Source organism: Fusarium musae, chromosome 3 (assembly GCF_019915245.1).
Source record: "Fusarium musae strain F31 chromosome 3, whole genome shotgun sequence".
Taxonomy (NCBI): Eukaryota; Fungi; Ascomycota; class Sordariomycetes; order Hypocreales; family Nectriaceae; genus Fusarium; species Fusarium musae.
In genome coordinates, this window is record NC_058389.1 from 1,650,593 (window position 1) to 1,678,419 (window position 27,827).

Here is a 27,827-nt window from a genome sequence, read left to right on the forward strand (position 1 = left end):
TTGCAATTGCAATTGCAAGACGAGGCGAGGCGGGGGACATGCATGCGTAGGTACATACATACATACACCGGCTCTGAGCTTGACTTGTTGCGAGAGCTTCAGTCTTGGAAATAAGGTACCTAGGTATCCGTACCCGAGTATGGATAAGGATGTTCCTTGAGGCGTATGATCCTCGGCTATAGGTCATCACCAGGACCTCCCTCCTTCCCCTTCCCCTTCCCCTTCTACTTCCACTTCCACTTCCACATCCACATCCACCGTCCTTGATCCTCTCCTGTTCTTACTCCTTCCAGTTCCGTCAGCTCTCCACATTCGATTCTCTAACTGCCAACGGCAGCGTGAGTGGGAGGCCGAACCCCTCAGCGGCTCAACAGAATGAACCAATCACGTACCGTTCTCTCCGCTAAAACCTGGGGAAATGCGGGGACGGCTATCGCTGTAGGAGCCCATTGATTTCAGTATCGAGACCGCGGAAACAACGGCTATGTTCAAGCCGTGGACCCATTTGGAAAAGGCACCTAGGTACCTAGTTATTCGCAGTTGATTGTTTGGTTCGCAGCAGTAGCGCAACACTGATATACCTGGCCCGAGTCCCGCTGTGAATTATAAAGTCAGCATCTTCAATCACATGTCACAGCTACAAGTATAATGCTTTGAACAAATCTGGCTCTTCAACCTTTGTATGAAGTTTAGTGGTATATGCTTGTTCGCTTCATCCTTCAATCGACAATCCTGAGAAACTCCTTTCTCCTTCAGTGTCCACGAGACATATGGTTGCCTACAAGTGGGCGACGATGCGGTAAAAACAAGATCAAGAAACAGATCTATCCCAAAGCACAGAAAATGACTTTCCTAGCGATATCTTTCATACACAAAATAGAGTCTAGTACCGTTCCCCTCAAACTTTTTATGTCTTCCATCGCAATGCAACTGCCAGAGTTTGGCGGACCTCTGGCTCGAACAACAGCTAATGCGGAAACCAGCCCAGAAACGGACACGAGGGTGTCATTAGAAAAGAGTAAAGAGTAGCAGCTGAAATGTACAGGCTCGAGAAGTAAATCTTCATAGTCGTTGCTAAACATTAGGTATCGTGGTTATGGTTGTGGTTCTGCTTCGGATTATAATGTTATTGCAAGGGTGCTTGGGGTGCCTGAGCCGCCTGCTGTCCCTCTTGTTGTTGCTGCTCGCCCATGTGGCGCTCGCTCTCAGGTTTCCACGTTCCTATCTAGGATTAGCCAATGCTGATCTGTCATGAGCAGGAGATTCCTTACCTTCAAAGTCGTGCTTGACGAAAGCCATTGGGTCGTCGGGCTCCTTTGCACCCATCTGTCCCACTCCAGGTGAGAAGCTTGTGATGGGCAACACAACCACATCTCCCACTCGCTTACTCGTCTCCATGCCAGTAAAGTTCTTGTAATCGATCGTGCCCTTGCTTTGTGACATGTCAAAGAACCTTGGATCATTGAAGTATTCCATGATAGCATCTGTCCACACGGCAGGGCCAGTGAACTCAACAACGTTTCTGTCGATGAACTTTTCCAGCTTGCCTTGATTCTTCAATTCTAATGTCTTCTTGGTAATGCGCGTGATGATATCGCGAAGAACAGGGTGGCCAGGTTTGGCCTGTATCGTCCACTGACAGAACTGGATACGACGACTGTACCACTGAGCCCAGTCGGGGCGATCAGGGTCTGCCTCAATGCCAATGACGAGACCAATAGTATCGCGAGGAATCTGTTCAGGCAACCATTTCACCGAGCTTTGAATTGCATATGTATCGATATCAGAATATATGCCGCCTCGAGCGAAGAGAATCAGATAACGGAAGAAGTCGGCCTTCAGAACAGGCATGGGGAGGCTTCGGTACGCCTCAACGACTTCGGGAACCGTGGCGTAGAGTAAGCGAATAAGGTTAACGGCAACGTCGTCGGTAATGACTTCGTGGACAAAGCCAGGGTGCTCCTCCCTCCAAGACGCATGGTGGTCCTTGAACTGAAAATCACCTTGATCAGGGCTTTGCTTCCACGTTTGCCAGATGTAAGCTGGAAACTTGGTCGCAACATCGTAAGGATAGGCGTATTCGAGCTTCTCAAAAATTGACATGCCAGACATGTCAATGCGAGGCCGCGTGCGACGCTCCTTTACCTCCATCTCCTTTTGTTGTTCGGGTGGTGGTGACACGGCTTGGCTTGAGGCAGGGACATCGTTCTTGCTTGTGTCAACGGCGGTTGCAGCAGCATCTTTGGCAGCTGGGACGACAGGCGTTGTTGTATGAGACCTTGTCAATAGGAAGAAAACAGTGAGGATGAAAACCGCAGCCACGATGGCGCGGCGAGAGTTGAGCATGGCGACGACGGCTGCGAGGCGACTGTGGTATCGAAACGCCAGGTATGTACGAAGTCGCAGTCTTTTTTGGATATTCGTCGATAAGGAGCGATGCCCAGGATAAGGGACAGGGGTAGGAAGCGAAGGTCGAGAAACGAAAGGACTGCTATAATAGCATAGAAAAGCGAGTGTGGCCAGGCAGAAGCCAGTATCAACAAGGGAACAAACACAAGCAAGCAGCTGAATGCGACAGAAGAAGAAGAATGAGTTTGGAAAAATGTGTGTCGGCCAAATAAGTTGATCGTAGTGGACAACAGTCAAATTGAGGCGAGCGAGGGATGAATCTCCAAAGCCAGGGGCCCGCAGTTGGAGACGGTGGAGCTGGCACCTACTGAACTAAGGTATTGCAGCGGATAACTCAAGAAACTGGATGGACCCTGGACAAATTGAGGTCGCGGCGCAATCCAATTATTTCGGTATGCTACAGTAGCTGTGCAGTAAGCTAGCTCACCAACGGCGCGGTCGCAAAGCGGAGCAGCTGATATGCTGGTAGTAGGTTCGGCCAATAAGGAGAGAGGTGAAGATGAATTGCAAGTGAAAGAGGAACCGGCCTTTATCTGGTCAACAAGGATCGTTATCAGGAAGTTTAGGCTCGATGCGGTAGTTATTAAGGAGAATGGGAATAAGAAAGGTACAAAATGGGGGTTGTTTGATGAGGGTTTGGAAGAGAGGATGATATTGCAAAGATCCAATGTAAGGGAAAGTCTGAGCCTCCACTCGCCGTCAATTACGTGGAACGTGGAGAGATCCTTACTGGATAAGTACTTTTGCAACGGAAGAAGGCACGGAGTACGCGGCCATCTTTTCCTCACGTTTTCGGTATTCCTATATGGAATCTAACATAGGAGCTAGGATAGGACGAGGAAGGAGGTGATGATGACAGCAAGCACAACCAGGCCAGTGCAAGCCCAGAGGTTAAGGTACTATTGATGGAAGTGACACAGACGGCCCGCTTTCGTGCGCTGAACAACAAGTCTCCTTGAGGACGAGTTACCCCTGAAACTCGATGATACTGTGATCAGTAACTTGCCATGGTGGATGAATCTGTAAGGAGTAACGGTCTGGAAGAAGCCGTTTCTTACGACGTGAGCACGCTGTAACATGCGCAGCCACAGGGGCTACTATGCAGTAGCGAGTGAGATTCTAGACGCATCTTGGCCAATACAATTTGATTAGAAAAATGATACTTACATATTGCTAGCAACGAGGCTATCATCGCCAAGACCTTGTGAGATAGATAAACCCGACTTCAACAGATTCCATCCTTGTCCCTTGAGTCAAACAAGTTTGTCCCAACCACAATTTTGACACAGTAATGCGCCCGCCAACCGATTCGACCCAATTGAGATCTAACCTCATCTCGATTCAGATATGTTACCTGGACGGTTCGCTGATGGCACAAGGTGCAACAATGGTGCAATAACTTGGCTTGCCAGAGCGAGCTAGACTGCCCCGACAGAAAATCAAACCCGTCAGGAGTTGCGGCTTGCCGTTTGCCGGGCTGGTGCACATATCCTGGATCGCAATTCGTCTCACCAAGTGACACATACTGTTGATCGCGAAATACAGTGCCACCTTCGAATAAGGTTGCAGAACAAGCCTTTTCTAGCGTTACGTTGGAGATTTTCGAAACAGGCGAGGGCAGGGGTTGTCCGCGGAGCATCTCTGTTACAGCCTCTCAGTCGCTGCTTCGAATCCTGTTACAATGGAACCTGCTTGCGTGTCGGCAATCAAAGGACCACGATCATCGTGAAAAGAGCGGAGACTTGTTGTAAAGGGGGTCCAGGTTAAAAACCCCCCTGAGGGACGGAAAAATCAATGTTTCTTCGTTATGAGCGAACATGGAAATATTTGGCTTTCGGCATGGGTATACAACGTGATTTGGCGACCGCTCCTAAATCTTGTGTAGCGGGAAAATCTGTGTGCACTTCGCGAAGCAGTTTGCGTTTCGCATAGGTGAGCAAACATCTGACAAAGTTCTCATCTCGGTCTCAAGTGCCGAGCTCCTCTGTTTCATTCCTTAACTACAGGAGACTAGATGGTAGCAGCAGTGGTATTCTTTGTTCCAGAACATTGAAGAGGCATGGCTCTAGATACCTTGGTCTAGGCATGTGATGACAGAATTAGGAGCATTTAGTCTAGAATTGGGATGCCTTGAGATTAATTTTGTGACTGGTGATCAAGGGTCAGAGTTCTATTGTCTCCCCTTCACAACATCTTGGCTCTTGTTTGCGGTCTAACACTGTGACAGATAAGATTGAGTGAGATATGAACTGGAATGATAGCAGGACAGCCAAGCTCAACTTCATTACTTCATGCCGACAAGCCGTAGCCAAGCGTCATGTTGTCGGATTGCATCTTCCCAGCGAGACATCAATTGGGACTGTTGATTACAGTGCCGTTCGAGGTTATTGGTCAACATAGCTTTTCCAACATTGCTAAGCAGTTCGTTCACCTTGTGATCTTTGAGAATGACCTCTCGAGTCTCCAGGCTGTGTCTGGCCAGTTCGGACTTACTGTGAATTGTAGTTACATATCCATGGTGGTCGTAGGATCTATGCTCCGTAGAATCCATAGCGTCAGCCAAAATCCATGTGCAGCTCGATTTAAACCCCGACGCTTGCTGACGAAGCACTAAATCGGTGATGCTTGTTCAGCAACTCCTTGAGTTCATCGTAGGCGCGCGCAGAAACCATTCCGGATTTCCAACAATTCTTGTTTGTTGATCAGCTTTCTAGGCCAAAGCCGACTCTAAGCCCGGGATTAAGTCATTATTGAAGGCGAACTCTTTACGAATCCGAAAATTCCGTTGACTTACAAACTTGCCGAGGGAGTGCCTAGGCTCGGAAACAAAATCATATTCTTGACATGCCATGTCTACGCCTATTACAGGACATGACATAGGGCGCGCGCGGTAATAAACGCCCGAGCTACTCCGTAGTTGTCTTGGTGTTTTGTCTAGTATCATGGACTTTAGCGTATGTAGACCAGCGGCCCGTAGGCACCGTTCTTGTTAAATCCGTAGACTACGTTGAACAGAACTGTGAATCGGTATGATGAACTCTGGTTTTTGGTGGTTTCGGAATTCAAGATCCTACTAGGTCAACATGATCTTCACCAACCTATCATGTTGCATCCCGTCCTCCCTTTCCGTCTGCAGCTCGACGTAGGTTAGCCCTCCACGTTGAATTGGGTGTCACCCTTGATGGAGGGCATGGTTTTTCTTGGCACAGAGTAATCATGATAATCCCAACCATGAGCGGTCGAAAGCAAGCTCCTCCGCCCCCATTTCGAAGAGCATGTTGTACGACATAAGAGCTCAAGAAGCTCTGATCTGCATAATATGTAGGTTGACAACGTGCAGATGTGCGTTATCGAGTGCTACCATGCGTAATAATAAACTGGTGGATGGATGGACGATGTGTTGTACACCAACAGCATGATATTCATAGCGACGAAACAGAACAGAACAAAACAAAACAAACAAAGGAATCGGCTGCAAGACCAATCCTCCTCATGATGACGGATCCTACAGCCCTAGCAGCTGCATCATGATCTTATTCCTATTCAGGTAATAATCGTGGACTTGACAACCCTTCAATTTGTCAGCCCAGTATCTCCAAGGTCCGGATTCTGACACAACGGGCTTTGCTCTTTGCCCGGCAGCCGCCACAACGAAGGGACTCAGATACAGATAGACAATGGATATTAGCAACAGCAACAGCTTCCAAGAAGAGACCAATCTTGGCTTACTCTGCCACAGAGTTTAATTGATTAATTATCGTCGTTCGCTTGCCACACCCGGGCCTCTCGGTTCTTGTAGACTCTCCGAGGGTGCCGAATCAAGCAAGCCCCGCTCCTGAGCGGACTTACAGGCTTAAGTCCCAACATTTGCATAATCAATAGGGCTCTTCGGCTCGGGTAGGCACTGTTTGTAAGGCATTCGACCGCTGAAGGTGGGATAGGGAAAGCCCTCCAAAGACAAGCCTAACTCGCCATGCCAAGATCTGGGATCACATATAGGTGCATGTACTGATGATACCTGTACCTCGACGAATGGTTAGTGCACTAACTGCAAAACGAAAGCCTTCCGTCTTGTCGGGTCTGATTCTTAACATGATCTCCACCTTGATCGGCGATGGAACCCGCATTTCATGTCTTCGTCCGGAGCGCGCCCTCTAAAGCCGCGGATATAGTCTCCTGTACGGGTACGAATTGCTCTGTAATTGGACCCTGAGGTGCACAGGTCAGCCACACCTGTAAAGTAGGAGTTCTGCTTAGTAGTGAGTTGGCTTTGGAACTTTGGCCTTGTCCGGAAGCTCCAGTAGGTAGTGTACAACCGCAGGACTTGAGGCCTAAACCCGTCCATGGAATCTGGAGATTTGCAAGCATGACAAAACGGGCCAGAACCCACGCCCTTGTTGGACTTGACTGTACTGTACAAGTTGTAGCTGAGATGTAGCGTACCTTACCTTGGGTCTGGAGTTGCAGTACGCCCTACACGCCCCCCTAGCTTGAATACTTTTACGGCATGCCATGGGTTGGGCAAACATAATGGATGGATCTCGTTATCCGTGGTGTTGGTTGACCTCCATCTTAAATACCTTGGCCGATCCTGTCCTGCCTTGCCCTGACCTTCTTGTGTGTTTGTAGTTCATCATTTCATCACTGATATATTGATTGACGTTATAACATCTCACGAACACGATCTCACCATTACTCGAAATAATTAAAGTCGACCATCATTATTAAACTTCCTTCGGGGTTCGGGGATTGCGACTTTTGCATCCACAAACCGCTTACACAACCAAGCCAAGCCGACAGGACCATATAAGTTGCCGCCTCCCGCCATCAATCCGCCCCGATAGCATATCCGCGAGCAATAACGTTATATATACCAACTCAAATCGCCCTGTCAATTTCACAAGCCTTCAATCCTTTCAATTATTCGACGGTAGTACGCAGATGTTATCATAAGGTTTCCAACACGCCCGAATCCTCGTATTGCGACATTAGACTGCCATAAGGCGTCGCATTCAAATACTCGCTTTCAATTTCAACATCTACCTACACCAAGGAACAACATAATCATGGCGACCGAAACCGATACTCTCTCGTTCTCGTTACCAACTAGTACTGCTCCCACCGATTTTTCTGAATCCACATGCATGCCTCACTCGACTCCCTTTTACCCAGTCCCCGACAAGCCAGCCGAGTGGGATTCTAGAATACCACCACTGCAGCCGACCCCACAATCACAAGATACTGTATCAGGGGGTGGATGTTTCAACGACGGAGGTCTTTTATATAGAGTTCAGGCTGAGCGCGAATGTCGAGAGGGACCTGGCAAGTAAGTTGGAAGAAACATCTAGGATTGCCGAATTGGTTCGGACGTTGAAATGCTGACTATACTTTGGTACTTCTTAGAACCGTTGAAGAGGCCTGCCAACGCTCTCTGAACCACTTCCCATGTCCTGGACTCGCCTTTCCGATGCCTGCCCTCGACTTTGACTTTCGAATCGCTGTCCATTTAAATCAAGAGGCTGTCCACGTTGACTCAGGCAACACCAAGGAAATTACCACCGTAGCAGCGGGAGTTTGGTGAGTTAGCTGCTTTTGCTTATGAAGGCTATGTTAGAAGGCCAACTAACTTGTACTATAGGTCCGGATCTTTTGGCCACGGCCGCGTCATTGTGCGTTTTCCCTTTTTTCACACACCCCCAACCCCTTTTAGACTTCTACACTTTATCCAATTCGTGGCTGACTGAGGAGGATTTTATGTGTGGTGTATAGGCAGGCGGATATGATCTTGGCCAGGCACGCGGTTTTAGGCCCATGAGACTTGTCGAGGGCGCCTTTGTCGTCCAAACAAGTGATGAACAGCCTGCACTGTAAGTTTTTAGAATTCTTACAAGTCACTAGACTTGGGTTTAACTAACTCATCGGCCAGTCTCGAAATGCGCACTCGCGGTTCTCTCTCAGGACCCGCAGATGTTCTCGACACTCTATTAAGCCCTCGGACCCCCAAGGACATTGACCCACGACGATATGGATTCCGCATGTTCGCCACGTTCAAGACATCCGACAAGCGTTACGCCGAAATCGTCAACTGTGGATTATGGGTGGCCAGTGGTGCCTGGCGTGGCGAGCACTTGGTTATCGAGTAAGTCCCTCTCTTGAGTCATAGTCCCCATCTTACAAGGCCGTGCCTAATCACAAGTCGCAGTGCCTACCGTGTTACATAAAATTCGCAAATCACCAGCAAGCGAAAGATCCGAATGACTTGACTTGACTTGACTTGACAGAAACGACATATTTAGCATTGCCTAAGGGATCCCGACTGGATAGCGGATCCCTCGGCGCACCACGGGAGTTGGTCTTTAAATAGCCGAGTCAGTTTTCGACCCGTTTAGCAAATAGGAGGAAATGGACGGATGATGACGATGCATTGAGCGGCGTAGATATTGGATCTTGAGACTTTCCCATCTATTCCTTAATCCTCATTTGGTTGGGTAGTGATGAACTGAATGACCTCCCTACTCAAAACCATATAACGTTATTTGACGACAAGCTGACATTCCATCTCAATTTTGGTGCATGTAATTCCATCCGGTACTTACGTCGGTTTCTTACTCGGGCCATAATATACCGACGGTGTGTTTCCGAGTTATCATTATCAAGCAAGAACGTTCTCCTCCTTGGGCGGCTATCATGGACCAATTCTTGATCAGTCGGTCACGCTAATTTCTATTGCTTATTAGGACTATGCCCGAAGGTCAAGCGGCCTCTGATTTGGCTTGGCTGATTGATTCATAATCACTGTCTCTCGAGCTGACCCAAATCATCCGGATCGGCGGCCCACCCAAGCCCTCAACTCCTCAATTATCGAAGTCAACTTAGATCTCGATACTGTCAAATTGGCTTGTTTTGTGTGGCCGTTGTGCATACCCGCGCATTCCGACTCGGACGCCGTGGACTTTGTTCTATGGGGAAACTGTCAGCAAAACACTATGCTAATCCAGGATTCGATGCAAGGTTACTTGCTATGTAGATCTGATGCAACACAGTCTTGCTGCCGTGTCCCTGAATCCATATCGCCGTGCCTACGGACCTATCTCACTTGAGCTTAATCCGGAGTTCCAGACAACTGAGCTTCCTCAGGCGACTCTGGTCCTCCTCGTCTCCACTGGCCACCACATCGTCCACGGCTCCGACGGTTCCTGTCGTGATCTCCACTTCACAGTCTCCCTCCTGCTCAAACCAACTCGCGACCGCGAGGATCTTCTCAATAGCTTTACCCGTTCCTGCCAGTGTCACGGCAGTACTGTCCACATCTCCGCCGCTATTTCGCTGCAGCGCCTCAACACGCGAGTGTAGGGACGCGTACTTGGGTGCTGCGCCAGTTGTCTTGAGTGAGTCATCAAGCTGTTTACGGGCACGCTTGACCACAGCCATGAACGGTGTCCTTGAAGACACGTAGATGATGCGAGATTTGGATGATGCTGGCGCCTGGCGCCTGGTTAAAGGGCGTTTCTCGACACGAGCACCTGGGTAGTGTTAGTCACACATTCGTAGTAGTTTTGTGAAAACTGTACCTTCTGAAATAGAAGGCAGCTTACTCAAGGTACCATATACCTTGCTTGGAGCCTTGGAAGCCTCGATCGAAGCCATATTGTCGTTTTTATGAGTTTTCGCTGCCTGATACTGATCGGCAAATGAACACTGAAAAAGAACTTTTCGACAGGTTTTGAAGGAATGTGCTTGAACAAATCCAACTTTGTAAATGCCACGAGTCCTCCTTTTGAATCGATTGTTTCTAGCCGCCTCAGTTTTCAAGGATGCTTGATGATGGATGATGCCTAGCGTGAGCAGAAGTTGAAGTGATGGGAAGAAGACATGAATAGAAAGGAAGGGTAAAAAGGGTCTGAGATACGGACACCGCCACTACTATCGCAATGCTTTCATAAACTGCGGTGAGAAAGCGACCTTCGAATCCCTACTTTTTGAAAGATTTGATTTAGATGATGAGAACAATTTTTATATGTCAATAAACTTTATCTCATTGTCGTAAAATCTTCCTTTCAAAGTTGAGCATGAGAGCGCCACAGATCTGTGGCGCAGCTCATGCACCCCAAATGTAGCGTTTCTAGCGTCCCAGCGGCCCGCTACAAACGTCATCTTGAAGCTGTCGGCTGAGCTCACCTAGAGTCAATATTCTTTCGGGCTACTCGTCCATCTCCAACTCGTTCCTGATCAGTCTCGGTCCGTCATCGCCATAACCTTACCGCCGTTATCTTCTCTCATGGCTGCCTACCTTGCTACCCGAGTAGTATCGATCAGCTAGGCACCTGTTCATAATGTCCATTGCAATCTGGCCTCCTGTCTCGCCAGCCGAGCTCAGACTTAAAGCCTCCGAAACCCAGGTACTGCGACCTCCTGCGGCGAAGCGAAACGAGAGGAAATAAGCCAAGACAATATGCTGATCTACTTTGATAAGGTACGCGAACTCGATTGGATCGTCGACGAGACACTCGAGGTCTGCCGCGATCTTAAACATGGCCTCGAGGATTGCTATGCGCTCCTCGCGCCTATCGATCCGGGCAGTACACTTGTCATGAGTACGCCGCGTAACGAAAAAGTGAAGGGCACACTCACTCGTGTCGGTACTCGTATTGTTAAAGGCGTAAGGCTGCTTGTTGAGCTCATGCCTCCCTGCGTGCAGCTCCAGCTCCAGCTTCGTTCTGCATGCTGACGTCCTTCGATCGCAGACTATACACCTCCAGCTTCGAACGATACCTCCACAGACCCTGTCCCTCTCGCAGTCCAAAGCCACCCATATCCAAGGCCTCGATGCTTTGCACGGCTACCTAAACCAGTCCATAGATCTCCTCGCTATTACTTTGTCTAAACCACAGGACGCTAGCTCACTCGCTTCTACTCTCAGCATCCTTGCTGATTCTCTCTCCGATTCATCAGCTATTCTTAAAGGACCTTCTCTAACAGACTCTGATCCTGCTTGGCAGATGTGCTCGTGTTCACCAGATCAGTTTGTGCCATCAATTGGGCCCAACCTCAGCTTTTATCTAGGTCTTCAAGAAAGCTGCATAATTCTGTGGCTGCGTGCTCTAGAACCTGTTCATGCGCATGTTCATTTTGGCACCAAGCTCGGTCTAGCCTTTGGAACTGTACGTCGGCTGGAGCATGACGAGATGGACACCGTTTTCCGGTATAACACACAGGGGTCCAACATTGGCGGCTCGAAGCGGGGCAGTGCCCGCCATACCCCGGAGCCAGGATCGTCCGCTGCAGAAGTGGATAGTAACGATATTCAGGAAGTCTATGTCCGGGAAAAGGTACGCGTCGAGAGCGCAGATCCGAGTCTCATATCTATTCAGTCCAAGCTTAGCTACCTCAGTCACATGCTTGGCCAAGCCCGAAGGAACATTGCTGAGGTCCTAAGTGTTGACTCTTAGAAGTGAGGGGAAAGGCCATGTGAGCAGCTTTGCATGTAAACTGATTGGATACCCTTGGCGTTAAGGTGAAAATGGTTATTATTGGGCGGGGTTTTCGCTTCCAAGCTTGTTTCGAATTATCATAGGCTTCGAAAGCGTTAAATCGGTATCACTGTATGTCGCGATGTTATAAATACTCGTTGTTCGGTTTCAGATGAATTTGTAGAAATTTAGATAATACATCTATCCATGCAATCCATAATCCACATTCCACCCGCTCCTCTGCTAAAACCGTAAAGACTCTTGACATAAACAAAATGGACTATGCTGTAAAAACGCAAAGAGACAGCCTCTTATCTCTTACAGGAGGCATGTTCAGCCTGGATTTGACCAGGCGGGTGAGATGATCAGAATACTATGGAGTGAGAGCGGCGGCAGTGTTGTCGCTTGAGCATTTATCGAACAGGAGACCAAGGCATTGGGACGAGGATCCTTGACTTCATGCTCTGGATAAGAGGCACTGTCTTGTGGACTGTGTCACTCCAGCCCTCGACCTGCCAGCTCTGTTCACGACGGCCTCGACGCTCCTCAAGATTGGCAAACTGCCACAGATGGTGGACTGTGTTAAGATCGCCAATCTGAACGAACCAAGCGCCAACACCTTCCATAACCTCACGGCGGGCCTTGAGACCTCGTCGCCAGTGTGTCTCCCACTCCAGCAGGTTGCCGGGGTGCAGCGTGTAAGAACGCAACTCAAAGATGCCACCGAGCGATCGTGGGGGGGTGGTTGGCCAGAAAGAGAATTCTTGCATAAGAGAGACGTTCTTCGAGTTGATTAGGCCCTTTAGCTTATTATCAAAGTCGGCAAATTCGGGATGGTGAGTAATTGAGTATCGGGATTGATGGTAACCTTCGTATTTTTGGTATTCCCAGATGTGGACTGTTGAGATGGTTAGTTGTCAGAAAGCATAATGCAATTAATCATAACCTACCGAAAGTATCACAATCGCCAACTTCTGTCCTCCAGCTTCCGACCAAATTCACCTTGTTCTCCTGGGCGTTCGCCATCTTGGGATACCATTTCCCGACGAGATCGACATACTCGTCAACCTTCTCAGGCTTGACTTCGTGAAGAACGATCGAATGGACGTACTTGCCACGGGCAAGAACTTGACTGAAGCTTGCTTCGAGCTGAGCATCGAGCTCACGACCCTCCTTGGTACCGTAAATGAGGTTCGTCAAAGGGCCCGCCTTGCGGGAAGGTTCAGGCTCCTTCACCTCCTCAGAGCGTCCTACATGGTCATTCTGTGAGCCCTCGACCGACGCGTTGAAAGGAACGTTAGCAGACTGCGGGTGAGAGGGCAACGAACTGGCTTCTCGCTTCTTCTGTGCCTCGACCAGGTGATCGCGGAATTCCTTCTGCTTCTGACTGAACTTATCGACCTCTGCATGTGTAGGGTTGACATCTCCCAGTGAAGGTGTGCGACCGTTAAGGATAGCAGTCGAACTCAGAGCTCGCACGCCTGCGAGAGGAGTGACGGCAGCGGCGCGTGCAAATTGACGACTGAGCATTTTGAGGATGGTTGGAGCTTAGAGCTTTGATTGAGGTGCGGTGAGGAATGGAGATGCAAAGTGTCGAGGTGGATGGGGCGTAATTGGTGTCTAATAAAGCTGACACTGGCGCGGGCGTGGGGAGATTGCGGGCGATCTTGCAGATGACAACAACGTTAAAACGTCAAACGTTGGAGTTGTGCGGTTGTAGATCTTAGAGGGACCAAGACGGACAGGGGAGATGCTGAAAGGAGAAAATACACCGAGGAGACGGAAGCAGAAGGTCAGATGCGGCAGGATTGGTGGCAATCAAATGCTGGCAGGGCACAGCAGAAGCGGGAAGGCAGGCGTTTAAGCGTCAAGGTGGTATCAAAGCACCTTTTGGTTGAGATTGCCCTGGCACTGGCAAACCTAAGGAGGAGGGCGAAGCGCGTGGACGATTGGGCAGCTTAGAGTTGGAGGGACGGAACGGCTTTCGGTTACACGCCCAGTGAATGTATAATTCACCCCGCACTTTTTGGGTAAGTCTTGGTTGTTTGTAATGACGAGTATGACGAGTACAGACTCTATGAGTCTTCGACAGAGAAACAAGGACAAAATAGAGTGATTTGATTGAGGGAAACAGGAGTGATGAGATCAGACGGTTTGAAGTACGTACACTACCTTCTTAAAGCTGGAGCTTGGGGAGCTATCTGATGATGTCACCCCAGCTCCGTCACGTGTAAACCTAAGCTTCCATTAGCGCGTCAAAGAATGCGGGGTTCGGTTCGGTTGGGCCTGCTGTTCCTCAGCTCTGGCAAGGTACGTACCCTCCTTACTCAGCAACTCCCAACTCTTTCTGCCTCAGCCTCAAGGCACACAGAAAACCATCCGGGCTCGGCTTCGGCAGAACCCGCTCGGAGCTGTGTCGTTCGGAAAAAGGCTCGTCCTGTAGCAATCTCAATCTTGAAGCGATACAATCCATCAAACCGAACCTACCTCCCACGATACCCACGAAATCCATCATCATGTCTTGGCTCGGTGTTCAACCCCTCAAGAAGTTCAACGCTCCCTTCTGTATGTTCCATTGTGACCCGTCTATCTGCGTCACCGTGAACGTGTCTCGCTGACTCCTCCATTAGTGAAGCCTTACTGGCCCTTCTTCGCTGCCGGTACGTGATGTTGCGCAATTCATCCGACAAAACGATTCTTTCCCGATTATATAGCGCCGTACCCGACTTCGATTGGTCTTTTGATGAGTTTCGGACAGCAATTGATTCTTGATATAGGTGTTGTCATTGCCTACGGCGTCAACTCCGCCCAGACCGCGATGATGAACTGTACGACCCCCATCAGATGAGCACAGAGCGACGACTAATTAGATACAACAGCTGCCGAGTGGAAGAACGACCCCCGTAACCCCAACGCCAAGTCTGGCGGTCACTGAGTTTGATGGGAAGGAAATGGGATTTCGTCCAGCTCGCACGCATAATCGACCCGCTCGAACGCGAGGCCACGGTTGACGAGATGGAATTGTATCATAGAATCGAAAAAGGGGCTTAATTGACCTACACAACGATCATACGAAAGTTTCCCATGGATATAACTGCGAACGGCGAATGCCCTTGAACTCCGGATGCCCGATTGTGCGGGAAGCAAGACCAAGTCTGGTCTGGTTATGTGACATGCTCAACCCTTGACTCACTCTGAAATCTACCATCATGCTCCGTGGTTTATTTCTATTTTTGTGCAAGGAAGATGAACTATGGCCCAATACTCACCACGGCATACTGGCTATTTAGCTTTTGTGGATGTAGTGGTCCATCATCATGGCCACATGATATCTCGTTTCTGTACTTACTTTGTACTGTGTCTGCGTCTGTTTCATGCAGATGCATCCCATTGCTTCCAGACCCTCTCGATATAATCCTCCGACGAGAAGGCTTGTACGTCAAGACGTGAAACTGTTGACAATAGCCATACTGGATATGATTAGTGGATAGCCTCTCATAATAGATCTCAACTATCGGATGAAACTGCAAGTTTAAGAGAACATGTCTAAAGACCTTGATTAACCAGCCATTGCTAAATTGTTGATAACGTTTGTGGTGGGGTTAAAGTACCGTCATGTTAAGCAACGGCCCGACGCCCTTTGAGAGAGATTTCTCCCACTGACAAATCATAAGAGCTTCTTTCTCCTAAATTTGCCATTATTACACTCCACGCTCGACTCATACGGCCTACAACCTTGCTATCAACACCGATTTAAGTCCGCTCCAGCATCCCATCACTTCTCTATAGATGCGTTTTCTTCTTAGTACTTTTTCTGCTGCTAGACCAACTGTGACTACGATTAGACGAGCCTCATCTTTCACCTTTTCTTCATACAAAGTTTGCTTATCTACAATGACCGCGACCACAGCTCCTAAGCCGAATGGCAATGGAAAACACGAGGTCAAGATTCTCATGCTTCATGGTGAGTAACCATGACATTGATGCAAAGAGACGCATTCCAAATGACTCTCGGTCATCTTTAGCATACCCTGGACTCACTCGTAATTTCACAAGTCCCTCACTGACATTTATCACCAGGCTACACACAATCTGGCGCTCTATTCCGAGCCAAAACTCGTGCCTTGGAGAAGACACTTGTCAAATTACTCAACCCTATCTCACTTCTCCCTGTCTTCCTTTATGCCACTGGTCCCAACCGCCTAAGTCCAGAAGACATTCCAGGCTATCAACCCCCTGAGGAGCCTCAGCCAGAGGACTACCAGCCCGATACATGGGCATGGTTCCGCAAAGATGAAGCCACCGGAAATTATCGACTGTTCGACGAGGGCATGGCTACTGTTGGACAGGCCATTCGAGAAGCAGAGGGCATCGATGCAGTGTGCGGTTTCAGCCAGGGTGGTGCCATGGCCGCACTTGTAGCAGCTGCTCTTGAGCCAGAACGCACTCTGCCTGAAGGAAAGGAGGGAGATTGGGCGAGAGGCCTCAGAGAAGCAAACTCTGGGAAGGCTCTTAAGTTCGTTGTTTCGTACTCCGGATTCTGGGCCACCCCCAACTCGCTCCAGTTCTGCTATGAGCCCAAGATCAAGACTCCTTCATTACACTTCGTTGGTAGTCTTGACACAGTGGTTGACGAGAGTCGAAGCCGAGCTCTCACAGATCGTTGTCAAGACCCTCTCGTACTTGTTCACCCAGGAGGTCACCACGTACCTGTGTCCAAACAGTGGGCAGCGCCTCTGGCTGGCTTCATCAAGGAGCATGGTCAGAACAATGAGCATAAAGCAGAGCGGTAATGAAAATTCTTGTCGAGGGATTATTTTTTGTTGCGACGTTCTCATTGAATTTTGGGAAAACGCATATAGACTAAGACGCATACGAATAGATAGACTTGGTGAAATACACCAAATACCATGTCATACGTCCTCATCCCGAGGACTATCTAACCTGTATAATTACAGACCACCCAAACCGTCATGAATTATGAACTGCTCTATCCTGTGCTCCAAAGTCTTATTTGGCAGGCTGGATTCGTGCCATCATCTCCTCCTTGGTGATGAGATGATCAATTCTTTCCAATAGTCCCAGAAGACTCTTCATGTTGTGACTCCATTCGTTGAGGACATCGTCAGCATCTCTAGGCTTTGCGAAGCTTACAATTCGTGCGGGTCGGTCAATTTTGGCGTAGACAGTCTTGGAAGTTACAAGCTCACTGATGTACTTCTCTGTCTCGTCCTCGGCAAGATCAAGTAGCTGAGTCAGGCGGCTCATCTGGATGCGAGTATAGTACTTGGCAATAACTCGGACGTTGTGCTCAATCACTCGCTTTCGCAGATCCTGCCATCGCTGGTGAGCCTTGTCGTCCGAAGATTGACCCAGCTGGGCGTCAAAGACATCGGTACTGCAGAGGTGAGGGCCGAATCTCTTAGAAATCTCTGGCCATCGCATCAACTCATGAACAGTAAAGAGTCGCAGAAGTTCTGCTTCGGCTGGAACTTCAGAGTTGCGTGTGTCTTTGTGGATTCGGTGAAGGAGGTCGTGCTGTTCGTTGTCATAGGGAGCTAGGATAACAAAGTAGATGATACGTTGCAGGACCTATGGTTGGGAAATTAGCAAAAGAGATCGATACTTCAAAGGCAGTCAACGTACAGGTCGAAGCTTGGTCGGGTCTTCCTCGACTGCTTCTGTGTCCAGAACCTGCCGATAATGCTTGCACACATCCAGGTACTTCTCCTCGTGTTTGGCAAGGATGATCTGCTGCTCGTAGTAACGCAGCTTCAGATCAGTTGTGTCATCCTCCTTCTCCTCGGGAACCTCCTCGCCGCGTGCCTTCTTCTTTTCACGCTCCTTTTGCTCCTTCTCAAGCTGCTCGGCCGTCTTTTTAGGCTTGCGAGAAAGATAGCGAGTGCTGATCTTGCGTCCTAGAATAGCAGCCTGTGTCCAGTCTCCGCTCTCAATGCATAGCTCGACCTGCGCCAAAATAAACTCGGTCTTTTCCCGTCGATCCATGGAACCAAAGGTCTCGACTTGAAGCTCGCAAAGAATCTCGGTGGCGGATTTTAGATCACCCTGCTTCTTCTTAATGTCGGACAGGATCTTGGTAACACGGGCTCGCTCGACTTCGACGAAGATCTTTCCTTCTGTTACTGTTCGCAGGGTCTCGATTACAGACAGCTTGGTCTTTAGGTCGGGAGTGTCGTCGAGGAAGCCCATGACGGTCTGGACCATCTTGGTGATGGCCTGCTTGAGCTGACTGTGCTTCTTGGACAAGACCAAGGTCTGGTCGTTCAACAAGCTCCAGTCGCCAGCGTTTTTGCATAGTGTAACGATTGCGATCAGGACTCGTGATGTGGACGCAAGATCGGAGGCCTAGTACTGGGTTAACGGCGAAGGGGAGTGAGCAGGCGTGAATCAATGCATACTTGTCGGGTTTGCTTCTCGAGCGCAGCAAGCTTCTCAATGGCGCCTTGGAGGTTACCGGACTAAACAGAGCGTCAGAAAAAGCCCAATATCGGTAGCTAAAAGCTCAAAAACCTACCGCAGCCAGCTTCTCAGCTTCGGGAAGCTGCTGGTCAACCTCCTTCGAGAAGTCCTTCTCGGGCTTTAAAACTCCGTCAGACATGGTAGCGATCGCGATGTAGGCCCCTCAAGATCTGTAATTATCGGCCAAGGTTTGAATTGGAGGGTTCGAGTTCAGGGATTGTTTGAGTTCAATGTTGTTGCGATGAGTTTAAGGTCGTGGGGGCGTGTTTGGTTTAGTCCAAGCTGGTCGATTCAGTGACGAGGCTCACGCAAGAGGCTCCTGCCTGCCTGTCATTAGGTCCCCACCAAGCGAAGCAGGACCAGGCCTGGAAGTTAGTGGGACCGATTCCGGATTCTCCGTCATCCAACTTCGAGGGCACGTGACCCATATCCTCAACTGCAGTCAGGCACCTAGGTTCAAAGGCGGTGTCACCACCCGACGCAATCAAACTGATTTCATGAGCTCTGAAAGTGCTCTAAAATAGTTTCTTGCTAGAAACTCTGCAGGGCCTGAGGAAATACGATCCTAAATTTGGACGTTATTGGACAAGTTAATTCGCTTTAGGGTAACAGACTGCCTAATGGAAGCTTGCAATGCACTTTGTGTTAGGAACTATCGAAAGGGAATACGAAAACGAATTTGCAACAAACTGTCACGATACGGTAGAACATTAGCATTGGCATAAATGAGTCTTTGTATTCCTTCTAACTTACATGGGGTCTCCAACTCCTGAGCCAACAAGCTCAAAATACGAGTTATAGTAAGAGATTGTTCTGCAATTCGTTCTGTTCGTGGTTATAACTATAGCTATAGCCATGTTAAGAAAACAGTATCTTCACTTGAAGATATCCGGAGTCTGAAGTTTGCAAGTGTCAATCAGTAATTCTAAAAGTTTCCCAGAACGAGGTGTTGAAAGCTTTATCTATCACAATACTTAAAGAGAAATGCTAACCTAGACTCAAACCTTTTTTTCACACCAATTGACAAAGCCAGGGTCAGGAGGTTGTGATAGATATGGAACTACTCAAGGAAAAACACTCGGGCAGATCTCAAGATAGGGACAGGCTTGTCATCGCACAATAATTGCACGATTGCCCGTTCATTCATTGCAATCTGTACTTGTATTGTGGTGCCGAAATGAATGCTCGAAATGAGATCTGAGCGAAGTGAGGATTTCCAAAATGTTTTCCGGAATTGAGAAGCAGAAATTTTGTGATTTTGATGCATAAGTTGCCCTCCAGTGCCTACAGTCCCCTCAACAAAGCAAAATCACAGTGTCATATTGCAGACTAGCTGTAAGTGCAAATTCATTACCAAGGAGGCATACAATCTAATAGGGTGCAATAGAAATCGCCTAGATACGAGCCGAGATCAAAGCGTTAGACCCCTTCTGCCGAGTATAGAGTCATCCTCATCGACGTCTGTATGTATCTAGATTTGTTCAGCCAGTGAGCTACTAGGATGTTTGCTTCCCCATTAAAATTTAATGGTAGCTACAATGGCGTCGGCAAGAGTTGCAATATAAAGAAAAGACTGAGACGGTACAAGAAGAAATGCGTCTCGAACGACCTGTCCCTTCAGCTTGAAGTAAACTTTTTGTCATGCTTACCCCATTAGTCCTTTTATACAAGATACGATATGCATTTAAAGCTGAAATCAGCCAAAGTCGTTGATAAAACCCCTTCACGGTGTAGCCATATGATTATGGATTCTGCCCCCTTTTGTACTGCTGACACATCCCTAGTTTCAACCTCATGCTGGAGATATTTCAAGTCTGTCGGTATAATATTGGCAATAATTGTAGGTTTGGACTTGGAGATGTCCCTGAGACGAAACTGATTATGTGAAACTGATAATATGTACTCAAGTCACAGAGGGTCAGTAATATACCCATATATTCGGTATCAAGCACGGGTTTTTCCACCTAAAGAGTCGGGGAAAGCCCATATTTGAGTGATGCTCATGTAAGACGTTCCTGAGAAATGAGCCATCATAGGTAGTTGAAATCTATCCAGATACTGCCCACAGAAATACTTCCAGAGTCCGAAAAACAGACTAGCCAGGCGGTTCATAATGGAATCACTTGAGAAGGACCAACCCTAGGAGCCGCTCGCATTGACTTATCAGCCTGCAACATGACACCTTCTAGTACAAGTAGGGTATGTTGCTTCACTAAAGCTAATAAACAGAGATTTTAGACCGTAAAATTTAGATCAACTACACAGGTTACTTTTTTTTTTATCTCTCACAAGACGATACATGCTAATTTGACCCAAGAACAGCCGTCGTTCTCATGTCATGGAAGACGGCTATTCTTGATGGCGAGTAACATATCATCAAACTCGTGACAGACTCTAGGACAAGCCCAAATACATCGCACTATATGCAGCTAAGACCCCACAACACATAGATCACAAGATCCTGGTAACCAATATGTACATTGGCTGGCTATTTCCCAATGAACCGATTCCGAACTGGTTTTTGCCCCGTGTGAACTCACATTTAGGTCCAGAAAAGCCTGGAGACACAGAGAAGTTCAGTTCAAAAACCTGTTATCACTGTTTGTGGGGAGGGCTCGCCCCGTTGCTTGTCCTCTGACTCTTTAGCAGGCATGCGTATTCTACTACCACTACTTCCTTCAATGTCTTTTGTATAGTCCTATTAGCTGTAAAAACCAAAGAGGGCTTACTAGGCAGGCACAACTTGTATGATCTAATTCCCTGGCGTGAAACACTGAGGCATGACGCCAGGCTGGGACAACTAGCTTTGATCAAATATTGAAGAGAGCCCAACGGCACATATCGAGACATTAATCTGGTATCTCCAGCATCTAATTTATCTAATTTAAAAGGAGTGAATTCAAATTCATCCGTCTTTGGAGTGCTGTAATCTTGATTTGGGCTGGAAAATCATACTGTTGAGCCATATCTAGCAGGCTTTGTAGGTTTTACCTCTCACGTATGATCGCGAATTCGCTTTTGTGGTGACTAAGATAGACCTACTGACGGTACCGCTTAATGAAATTTGAGACATGCCTCAACATCTGCAACACTCAGCGTGTAAATTCCACGACCAATAATACTTTCCAAGTGTTTGTGTTAATCTATCCAATTACTGTACTTTTCTTTCTCGTCAGATTTCCTATTGAATATTATAGCAGGTTTTTGAATCTCAAAAGGAGACATGACAATATACGAAAGATAAAATAACATCATGACATATTCTCCAGACGCTTTATGTTCGTTTCAAGATCTGGTTATGGATCAACACTCAACATAAATCTGAAGCCATCAAAGCTCAGGGTGAAGTTATGATGGTTTTTCATTACGAAGATTTCACCCATACATGAGATCATACCCCCCCACTTAGTCCCAGTCTCTGATCCCAACGAGAAAGTTGAAGAACCTTTATTGAAATTAATGCAAACCAATCTTGAACTGCCTTGATATGATGAGGTTGAATCTATAAGTCGGAGGAAGCTCGGGACAGCAATTGAAGACAATTTAGGGGTTGGTCCGTGCGTCATCGTCATTGTTTATCAACTTTCACGCTCCGCATCATTGAGGCGAATCAAAACAATCCAAAGCCGCTTTTGATACCCGGCGCATGACTAATTCAAGGACAAGCACCCAGAACTTATGCCCCCCAGCGACTCAATAAGCCATTGGAAATAGGACTGTACTGTAACACATATATTCGTCTTAACAGCCTACCCCGCGGTAGTCATCATGGCCGCCAGCAACCTCTCGACATACTCCGATTGCGTCTCTTCTCTCCGCAACTCCCTCAAATTCCTCGAATCTTCCGTTGCGACTCTGGATAATGGCGTATCCGATTTCCCCCGTCTAGTCAACGTCCTTAAGACCGTCCGCGTAAGTCTCTCCATTCAACCTTACGCTGCTTTTACTAACACCTCGCAGCACTACGAACTCATTCCACAACCCACTCTCGCTGCAGCTGAGGCCTCATTACGTGACGAAATCGGACCATATATCGCTCTCCTTCTCGCACGCGCAGACTCCCAGATCGAGCGTCAGGAGCGTCGCATCGAAACACTAAAAGCTCGCGCAGAGCTTCAGCAGGGTCGTTTATCCCGCCCAGATGATGATTACGACGATTACGGTGGAAAGTCTAAGAAGCAGCGAACCGGGAGTCGTAAGCTGACTGCAGAAGAGAAGCTCCGCGCGCGAGCAGTTCGGCAGCGCAAGGAGGCTCTGCGCTATGGTGTCGAGAGATTGGAGCTGGAGGTGTTGCAGAAAGAGAGGGAGCTCAGGAAGAGACTGGAGGGATGAGAAGTGAAGGCGGAAACGAACCCGCACTGAACGACAAACGGAGAAACAACTCAACGGAGGCAATATGCTGAAGGCCCTTTGATGCAACGAAACCTCCATGGCGACACATCTTGCCTGAGAGGCTGAGACGTGAAGTTGTACCGATCAATGAGCAAGCCAGGCGAGATCAGCACCGAACATAAGCTGGCTTCCTATCGAACCATGCCAATCCTCCTCAGCGACAAATACGGAACCCAGCCGGAGGATTATATGCTGAGTTCATCTTGCTCTGTGTTTGCTAAAAATCTGAACACAACCCATGCCCCATAACGGCACGTTGTCTAGTCTCATGTAGGCTAGATTCGACATGTTATTGATACCCCATTCTTCCAAAGAACCTGCCACGCGTTCCTGAGTAAAACCTTAACAACACATGCATTGGTCTCAATGGCTCTTGGATGGTCCCGCCAGTTGCAGATCCTAAATTTAGACTCAGCCCAACCTCACAATTGATCAACTCGAGGATTCAGCTTGCATTCCAATAATCATCGTGTTCACTAGGTCCAAGGGATACCCTATCCCTTGTCGTTGTAACTACAGCTTGCTTGGTACTGTTCATATCTGCACCTGGCCAACCCAGATCCATTGACAAAATACAACCCCTTCCACACAAAGCCCAGCCTGCTCGCAGGTCTACGAGCACGTTTCCTCGTGAACTGAGGCCCACAGCCACACCGGGCGTTATGCCACTTCGCCGGAGGGTGAGAAACCTTATTCGAATCAAATATCGCGGTGTTCCCGAGGGTAATAGATAAAGCGAAGAACAATAGTAAGTGAGGACAGTAGAAAAGAAGACATCCAAAGTGAAAAAGAACAGCCTAATTGCAGGCGCCGTGGTCCGAGGTATAACACAAGGGGGTTTTTCGTCCCAAATATACTCCATCCAACATATTTCCCATCCCAGTGAAGAAACCAAATCGCCGAGTCGTAACTCTAAAAACGTTAAAATGCGACAAATAATGAACGAGCAGCCCGTACGTGGGTCTGACGGTGTTCGACGGGCGATATATCGCACATCGCCGAACGGGTATCCCAGGGAATCCATGCATGGATCGTTGCTCATAACAGGATGAGGTAGTTGCTGGGCGCAATACCCGTCTCACCGCTCTCTTTGCGCGCTTGCCACCACCTTCCGCTAACATCCGACACCTCGAGTATCTCGTGCTTGGAGAATGAAATTTCATTGGCGTCATCCGGGTTGGCCTCGTAGCTGTAGATGGCCTTTGCCCTATAGGGGTATTCAGTGGGTGGCACGACCTCGGTGTCGTTGCCAGGAGAGTTGTTTAGCTTGGCTTGTGGTGGTTGTTGTTGCATGACTGAGTTGGTAAAGCTTTGGGGAACTGCTGATCCACGTGCCCCTCCGACTTGCGAGATACCTCCCACAGGCGAGGGGTTCTCAAAACCATTAAGCTGAGCAGATGTATACATCTGAGGGGGCTGGACCGAGTTGGATGTCTCGGGGCGGCCACCGTAGGCGTTCATAGTAGATCGATGAATCGTAGTGGATTCCTTGGCAAGGGCGAATGAGTCAAGGAAAGCTCGAGGAGTTGAAGAGGGGCTGGATCCAAAGTAAAACGTCCAAATAACCTGAATCGCTATTAGATTTACGTCCAAAGTCAATCTGGAATGCAACTCACGATAACCATAGCCAGCAGAATGAAGCCAGCAGAGGCAGCCTCACGGGCACCGCTGTTGGAGTAAAGGAGCTGGTTAATTCCAGATGAAACAAGAACAATTCCTGCTGCGAGATAACCAGTCACAGCAACGTGGTAGGTGTGAACTGCGTCGCTTCCAATGACGACGAAGACGCCAACAATGAGGCATAGACAGTAGATGCAGCTCCACCACACGAAAGTTGGGAAAGGGTCGTTCTTAGCAAGGTCGGCATCGCTATTTTGTTGTATCCGTCCAATAATACAAGAGACAAAGGTGATAAACCAGGCGAGCTGCAAAGGCCAATTAGTGGGAGGGCTGTGGCAGAGCGGAAGAGGAACGCACCGTGCTAATAGAGAGCGTGGCCAGGGCGAAGGGGTCGCCGAGGATGTTGCTCATCTGAATGCCCTTGCGCTGGCCATACATTCTCGAGTGATCCATTTTCTGAAGCGAGGGAGAGTTGAGAGAATACGATGGCATAAGGAACAACGGTGTCGAACGAGCTGGCGATCGAGGCTTATGCTACAGTGAGGGCACGCGCTTTCTTCGTTGGTGATGGCCGGTTGACAAAAAGGCGTAAGCAGAGTCGATTGCTACCGGAGCATTCGTCGGAAGAAGAACGATGTAAAGGCGAAGAGCTGTGTCGGAATCGATGGGTTCGTTGTTGTGCTGTGCAGAGCCAAGCGAAGGGAAACAGTGTCGATCGTTTGTTGATTTCGGTTGGCGTAAGACGAGCGGGAGGTCGCGACAGAGGAGGAAAGTCGAATGACAAGGAAATAGGTAGGTAATAATAGAAGATGGAAAAGAAAGGAGTGGAATGACCCAAGCCTGTGGTTGCGATAGAATATTATCTCAGGTGAGTGGATTCAGTGGGAGGGAAAGGAAGAAAAGAAGGAGAGGGTGGAAATGATTGATTGAATTGAATTGAACGGACGGTTTGAAATGGGAAGAGACGGACAGATTGAGTGGATGGGATGGATGAGCGGGATGCGCTGGTGAGAGAAGGGGGAAAATGCAGGGGGCAGTCCAGTCTAGTTCAGTTCTAGACCAGGGACCTATTTCAACGGGCACACACAGAGCCTTAGGTTCAGTACGTGCGAGATAGTGGATATTGCGGCGTGAACAAAGTTGCGAGGAGCCCAAGCCGATAAACGTGGTCGAGGAAATAAAATAACAATAACAATAGCCCGCTCGTGCAACTCGTGCAAGATACAGTACAAATGCGCGCGGCTGTAATGAGGAACAACAAGTGGCAGTTGTGTGCTGAATGAAAGCCACTGCCAACCCAATGAGCGCTGCAACGAATGGGAAGCGATGGCTGTGCTGTACTTCTTGGTAACCAGACCAGTAATAAGATACCGCCGTGTGTAGCGTCGCAGCGGCAGACTGACACGGTCACAGTCAGACGGGAAGGGCACAATTTCAGGGGAAGGGAGACAAGGGACTGCCAGTCTTGGCCCGATTCCGGTTCGTATTGAGTCCGTGAAACGAATTGAAGAGGGAGGTATATCAATCAATGATATGGAAATGAGTGAATTAGATGGTTGTCAGGAAAAGAATTCGTCGAAAGGAAAAGACGATGAGATTCCGGGCAGGAACCGATGGAAAGCTACCTATGTGGCTGTCCAGTGGGTGTCGCTCAGGTTCAGGGCCTCAAATCCACTGTAGAGGGAAATGAAAGGCAGACGATGGTTCTGAGTGCTCTGAGCAAATCAAATCTCGCCCTGCCCCTTGTTGAATGTGGCGCTTCGTCTGCTCGTTGGCTCGGGCCCAAGTTCTGGGATCTGGAGAAGCTGTCGTGGTCGTGACAGGGTGGATATTGCGCAGAGGGAGAGAAGCCGGACAACTTTAGCAAGCCGAGTCCGTGGTTGGATTAGAGATGTCTTGCTTGTGGGCGATGGTTTATTGGTATCGATATTCCTTCCAGTGTGTTCAATATTCATCAAGATGAGAAATGGGAGCAGCCAAAGCTGGGTATAGAGTGCAGGCAGCCTTCAACTTATTCTGACATGTTCAGCTGCCATCACCCATCCAGGCTATCACAGGAATGGATGCTACTGTGACTGTTGTCCACAAGGTTAGGGTACACACTGTCTTGGAAACCCCAACCTACCCCAGCCGACATCACCAAGTTGACGGCGCCCTGGACAGGAATTCTATCTGACTCGTCTCAAAAGCAGTCAGCCCAGTTCAAAATACCGTGGCTGCTAAACACTTCGATCCACGGCAACACCGTCCATGTGCTGTTGCAAATTGGCCTACTCATTCTACCCCGTCCTGTTTGAGATTCGACTAGGGTCAAGTCTAATGCGGGCTATTGGCTGGCTGTGAGGCCTTGACTCCATTGCGGGAGTTTCATCGATACCACCTGGTCAAGCGCAGGGCCAGAGTTCATGAATTCTGGACGTTCATACTACGTAAAAGAGGAAACGCTGACAAGAGGCAGATCAACTCAAGCCAAAGAAGGCTCGCGTGCGCCTTCTTAAAAGATGCAAGACATTGGATCCTTTTTTTATCAACGAGTGGCTGGTGTTTAACTCGAATAAAGTACCAATGTGAAACATTGACTACACTCTGCCTCGTGACAACCATTCGAAAGTGGTAGACTTTTTCGGGCCGTTTCAACACAGAAGTTGAACTTTCAATTCAATGTTGTCCGAGCGTCTTCTTCTCAAAAAGATCTGATATTTGATGCCTTGCAATTGCTTGCATCAGACCCCAGCGACAGCTGATCGTTCTAAACCAGTTCCGTTAGATCGGCACAGCTAATCGCTACCGTTGCGGATCTACGGAGTACCATCTTTTGTCGAATGACTTTGTTCTTTCCTGACAGCGTCACGAGGTAGTCCTCCTCAGCCATCCAGTTTCGTTCTCTCGCTATATTCAAACTTCAAGTTGCAATGCCCTGCAAGCCCCTGATGTGATACTTACCTGATTCAAGCCAGCAGCGCGCCACCTCAGGTATCTTCAACAACGTCAAACCTGAATCTTAGGTCTTGTCCTACACTTAAACCCAACTTGCGACCGGCTGCCTCACTTCCCGCCAAGGGCTCTGACAGGCCCAGTGTCTCGATTCATCCCATGTTACTCAACTATGCTGACGAAAACCCACCAAGGGCTTTTCTTTGAAACTTTGGCTGACCCCTGTCACGCCCTGGAACCAGCAAACTCAACGAACGATAAGCCGCACAGTCTCGGATTTTCCCTTCCGATCGATCTTCATGACATTCAATGTGAAAGTCTCACTTTGTCATGTTCATCGACGCGTGGCCTCTCTTTGTCTTGATGATCGGCTGTGCTACAGAGCAGATCGATTGATGACAGTGCAGCATTGTTTGTGGAGCTGCTCCAGTTGACCACAAAGCTTGGGCTGGATCCCAACGGTCGCGTTGCTGATCATCTGGGCTTTCTGTGGCCAGCATTTGTCTATCAGGGCCAGTTATG

At 48.6% G+C, this 27,827-nt stretch overlaps 10 protein-coding genes across 10 annotated transcripts; 5 read left to right on the forward strand and 5 right to left on the reverse strand.

Moving 5' to 3' along the window:
• Positions 1-1,126: 1,126 nt before the first annotated feature.
• J7337_003980 (uncharacterized protein) lies at positions 1,127-2,346 on the reverse strand (the record flags this gene model as incomplete). Its single annotated transcript, XM_044821686.1, has 2 exons — positions 1,127-1,221; positions 1,272-2,346. The coding sequence occupies 2 exons, from the start codon at positions 2,344-2,346 to the stop codon at positions 1,127-1,129; spliced, it is 1,170 nt and encodes a 389-aa protein (XP_044683019.1).
• A 5,129-nt stretch (positions 2,347-7,475) lies between these two features.
• On the forward strand, positions 7,476-8,552 carry J7337_003981 (uncharacterized protein; the record flags this gene model as incomplete). Its single annotated transcript, XM_044821687.1, has 5 exons — positions 7,476-7,735; positions 7,813-7,986; positions 8,048-8,078; positions 8,179-8,276; positions 8,336-8,552. The coding sequence occupies 5 exons, from the start codon at positions 7,476-7,478 to the stop codon at positions 8,550-8,552; spliced, it is 780 nt and encodes a 259-aa protein (XP_044683020.1).
• A 949-nt stretch (positions 8,553-9,501) lies between these two features.
• J7337_003982 (uncharacterized protein) lies at positions 9,502-10,056 on the reverse strand (the record flags this gene model as incomplete). Its single annotated transcript, XM_044821688.1, has 2 exons — positions 9,502-9,932; positions 9,981-10,056. 2 exons carry the CDS (start codon positions 10,054-10,056, stop codon positions 9,502-9,504), a joined length of 507 nt encoding a protein of 168 aa, XP_044683021.1.
• Positions 10,057-10,861: 805 nt separating this feature from the next.
• J7337_003983 (uncharacterized protein) lies at positions 10,862-11,858 on the forward strand (the record flags this gene model as incomplete). Its single annotated transcript, XM_044821689.1, has 2 exons — positions 10,862-11,068; positions 11,169-11,858. The coding sequence occupies 2 exons, from the start codon at positions 10,862-10,864 to the stop codon at positions 11,856-11,858; spliced, it is 897 nt and encodes a 298-aa protein (XP_044683022.1).
• Positions 11,859-12,292: 434 nt separating this feature from the next.
• Positions 12,293-13,409, reverse strand: J7337_003984 (uncharacterized protein; the record flags this gene model as incomplete). The annotated part of the gene is made up of 2 exons (XM_044821690.1): positions 12,293-12,777; positions 12,830-13,409. The coding sequence occupies 2 exons, from the start codon at positions 13,407-13,409 to the stop codon at positions 12,293-12,295; spliced, it is 1,065 nt and encodes a 354-aa protein (XP_044683023.1).
• A 986-nt stretch (positions 13,410-14,395) lies between these two features.
• On the forward strand, positions 14,396-14,814 carry J7337_003985 (uncharacterized protein; the record flags this gene model as incomplete). The annotated part of the gene is made up of 4 exons (XM_044821691.1): positions 14,396-14,444; positions 14,510-14,539; positions 14,594-14,707; positions 14,759-14,814. The coding sequence occupies 4 exons, from the start codon at positions 14,396-14,398 to the stop codon at positions 14,812-14,814; spliced, it is 249 nt and encodes an 82-aa protein (XP_044683024.1).
• A 959-nt stretch (positions 14,815-15,773) lies between these two features.
• J7337_003986 (uncharacterized protein) lies at positions 15,774-16,672 on the forward strand (the record flags this gene model as incomplete). Its single annotated transcript, XM_044821692.1, has 2 exons — positions 15,774-15,843; positions 15,960-16,672. The coding sequence occupies 2 exons, from the start codon at positions 15,774-15,776 to the stop codon at positions 16,670-16,672; spliced, it is 783 nt and encodes a 260-aa protein (XP_044683025.1).
• Positions 16,673-16,889: 217 nt separating this feature from the next.
• J7337_003987 (uncharacterized protein) lies at positions 16,890-18,498 on the reverse strand (the record flags this gene model as incomplete). Its single annotated transcript, XM_044821693.1, has 4 exons — positions 16,890-17,471; positions 17,526-18,245; positions 18,299-18,358; positions 18,415-18,498. The coding sequence occupies 4 exons, from the start codon at positions 18,496-18,498 to the stop codon at positions 16,890-16,892; spliced, it is 1,446 nt and encodes a 481-aa protein (XP_044683026.1).
• Positions 18,499-22,127: 3,629 nt separating this feature from the next.
• On the forward strand, positions 22,128-22,691 carry J7337_003988 (uncharacterized protein; the record flags this gene model as incomplete). The annotated part of the gene is made up of 2 exons (XM_044821694.1): positions 22,128-22,271; positions 22,320-22,691. The coding sequence occupies 2 exons, from the start codon at positions 22,128-22,130 to the stop codon at positions 22,689-22,691; spliced, it is 516 nt and encodes a 171-aa protein (XP_044683027.1).
• A 1,098-nt stretch (positions 22,692-23,789) lies between these two features.
• On the reverse strand, positions 23,790-24,824 carry SHO1 (Transmembrane osmosensor; the record flags this gene model as incomplete). The annotated part of the gene is made up of 3 exons (XM_044821695.1): positions 23,790-24,317; positions 24,368-24,676; positions 24,729-24,824. 3 exons carry the CDS (start codon positions 24,822-24,824, stop codon positions 23,790-23,792), a joined length of 933 nt encoding a protein of 310 aa, XP_044683028.1.
• Between the last annotated feature and the right edge of the window lie 3,003 nt (positions 24,825-27,827).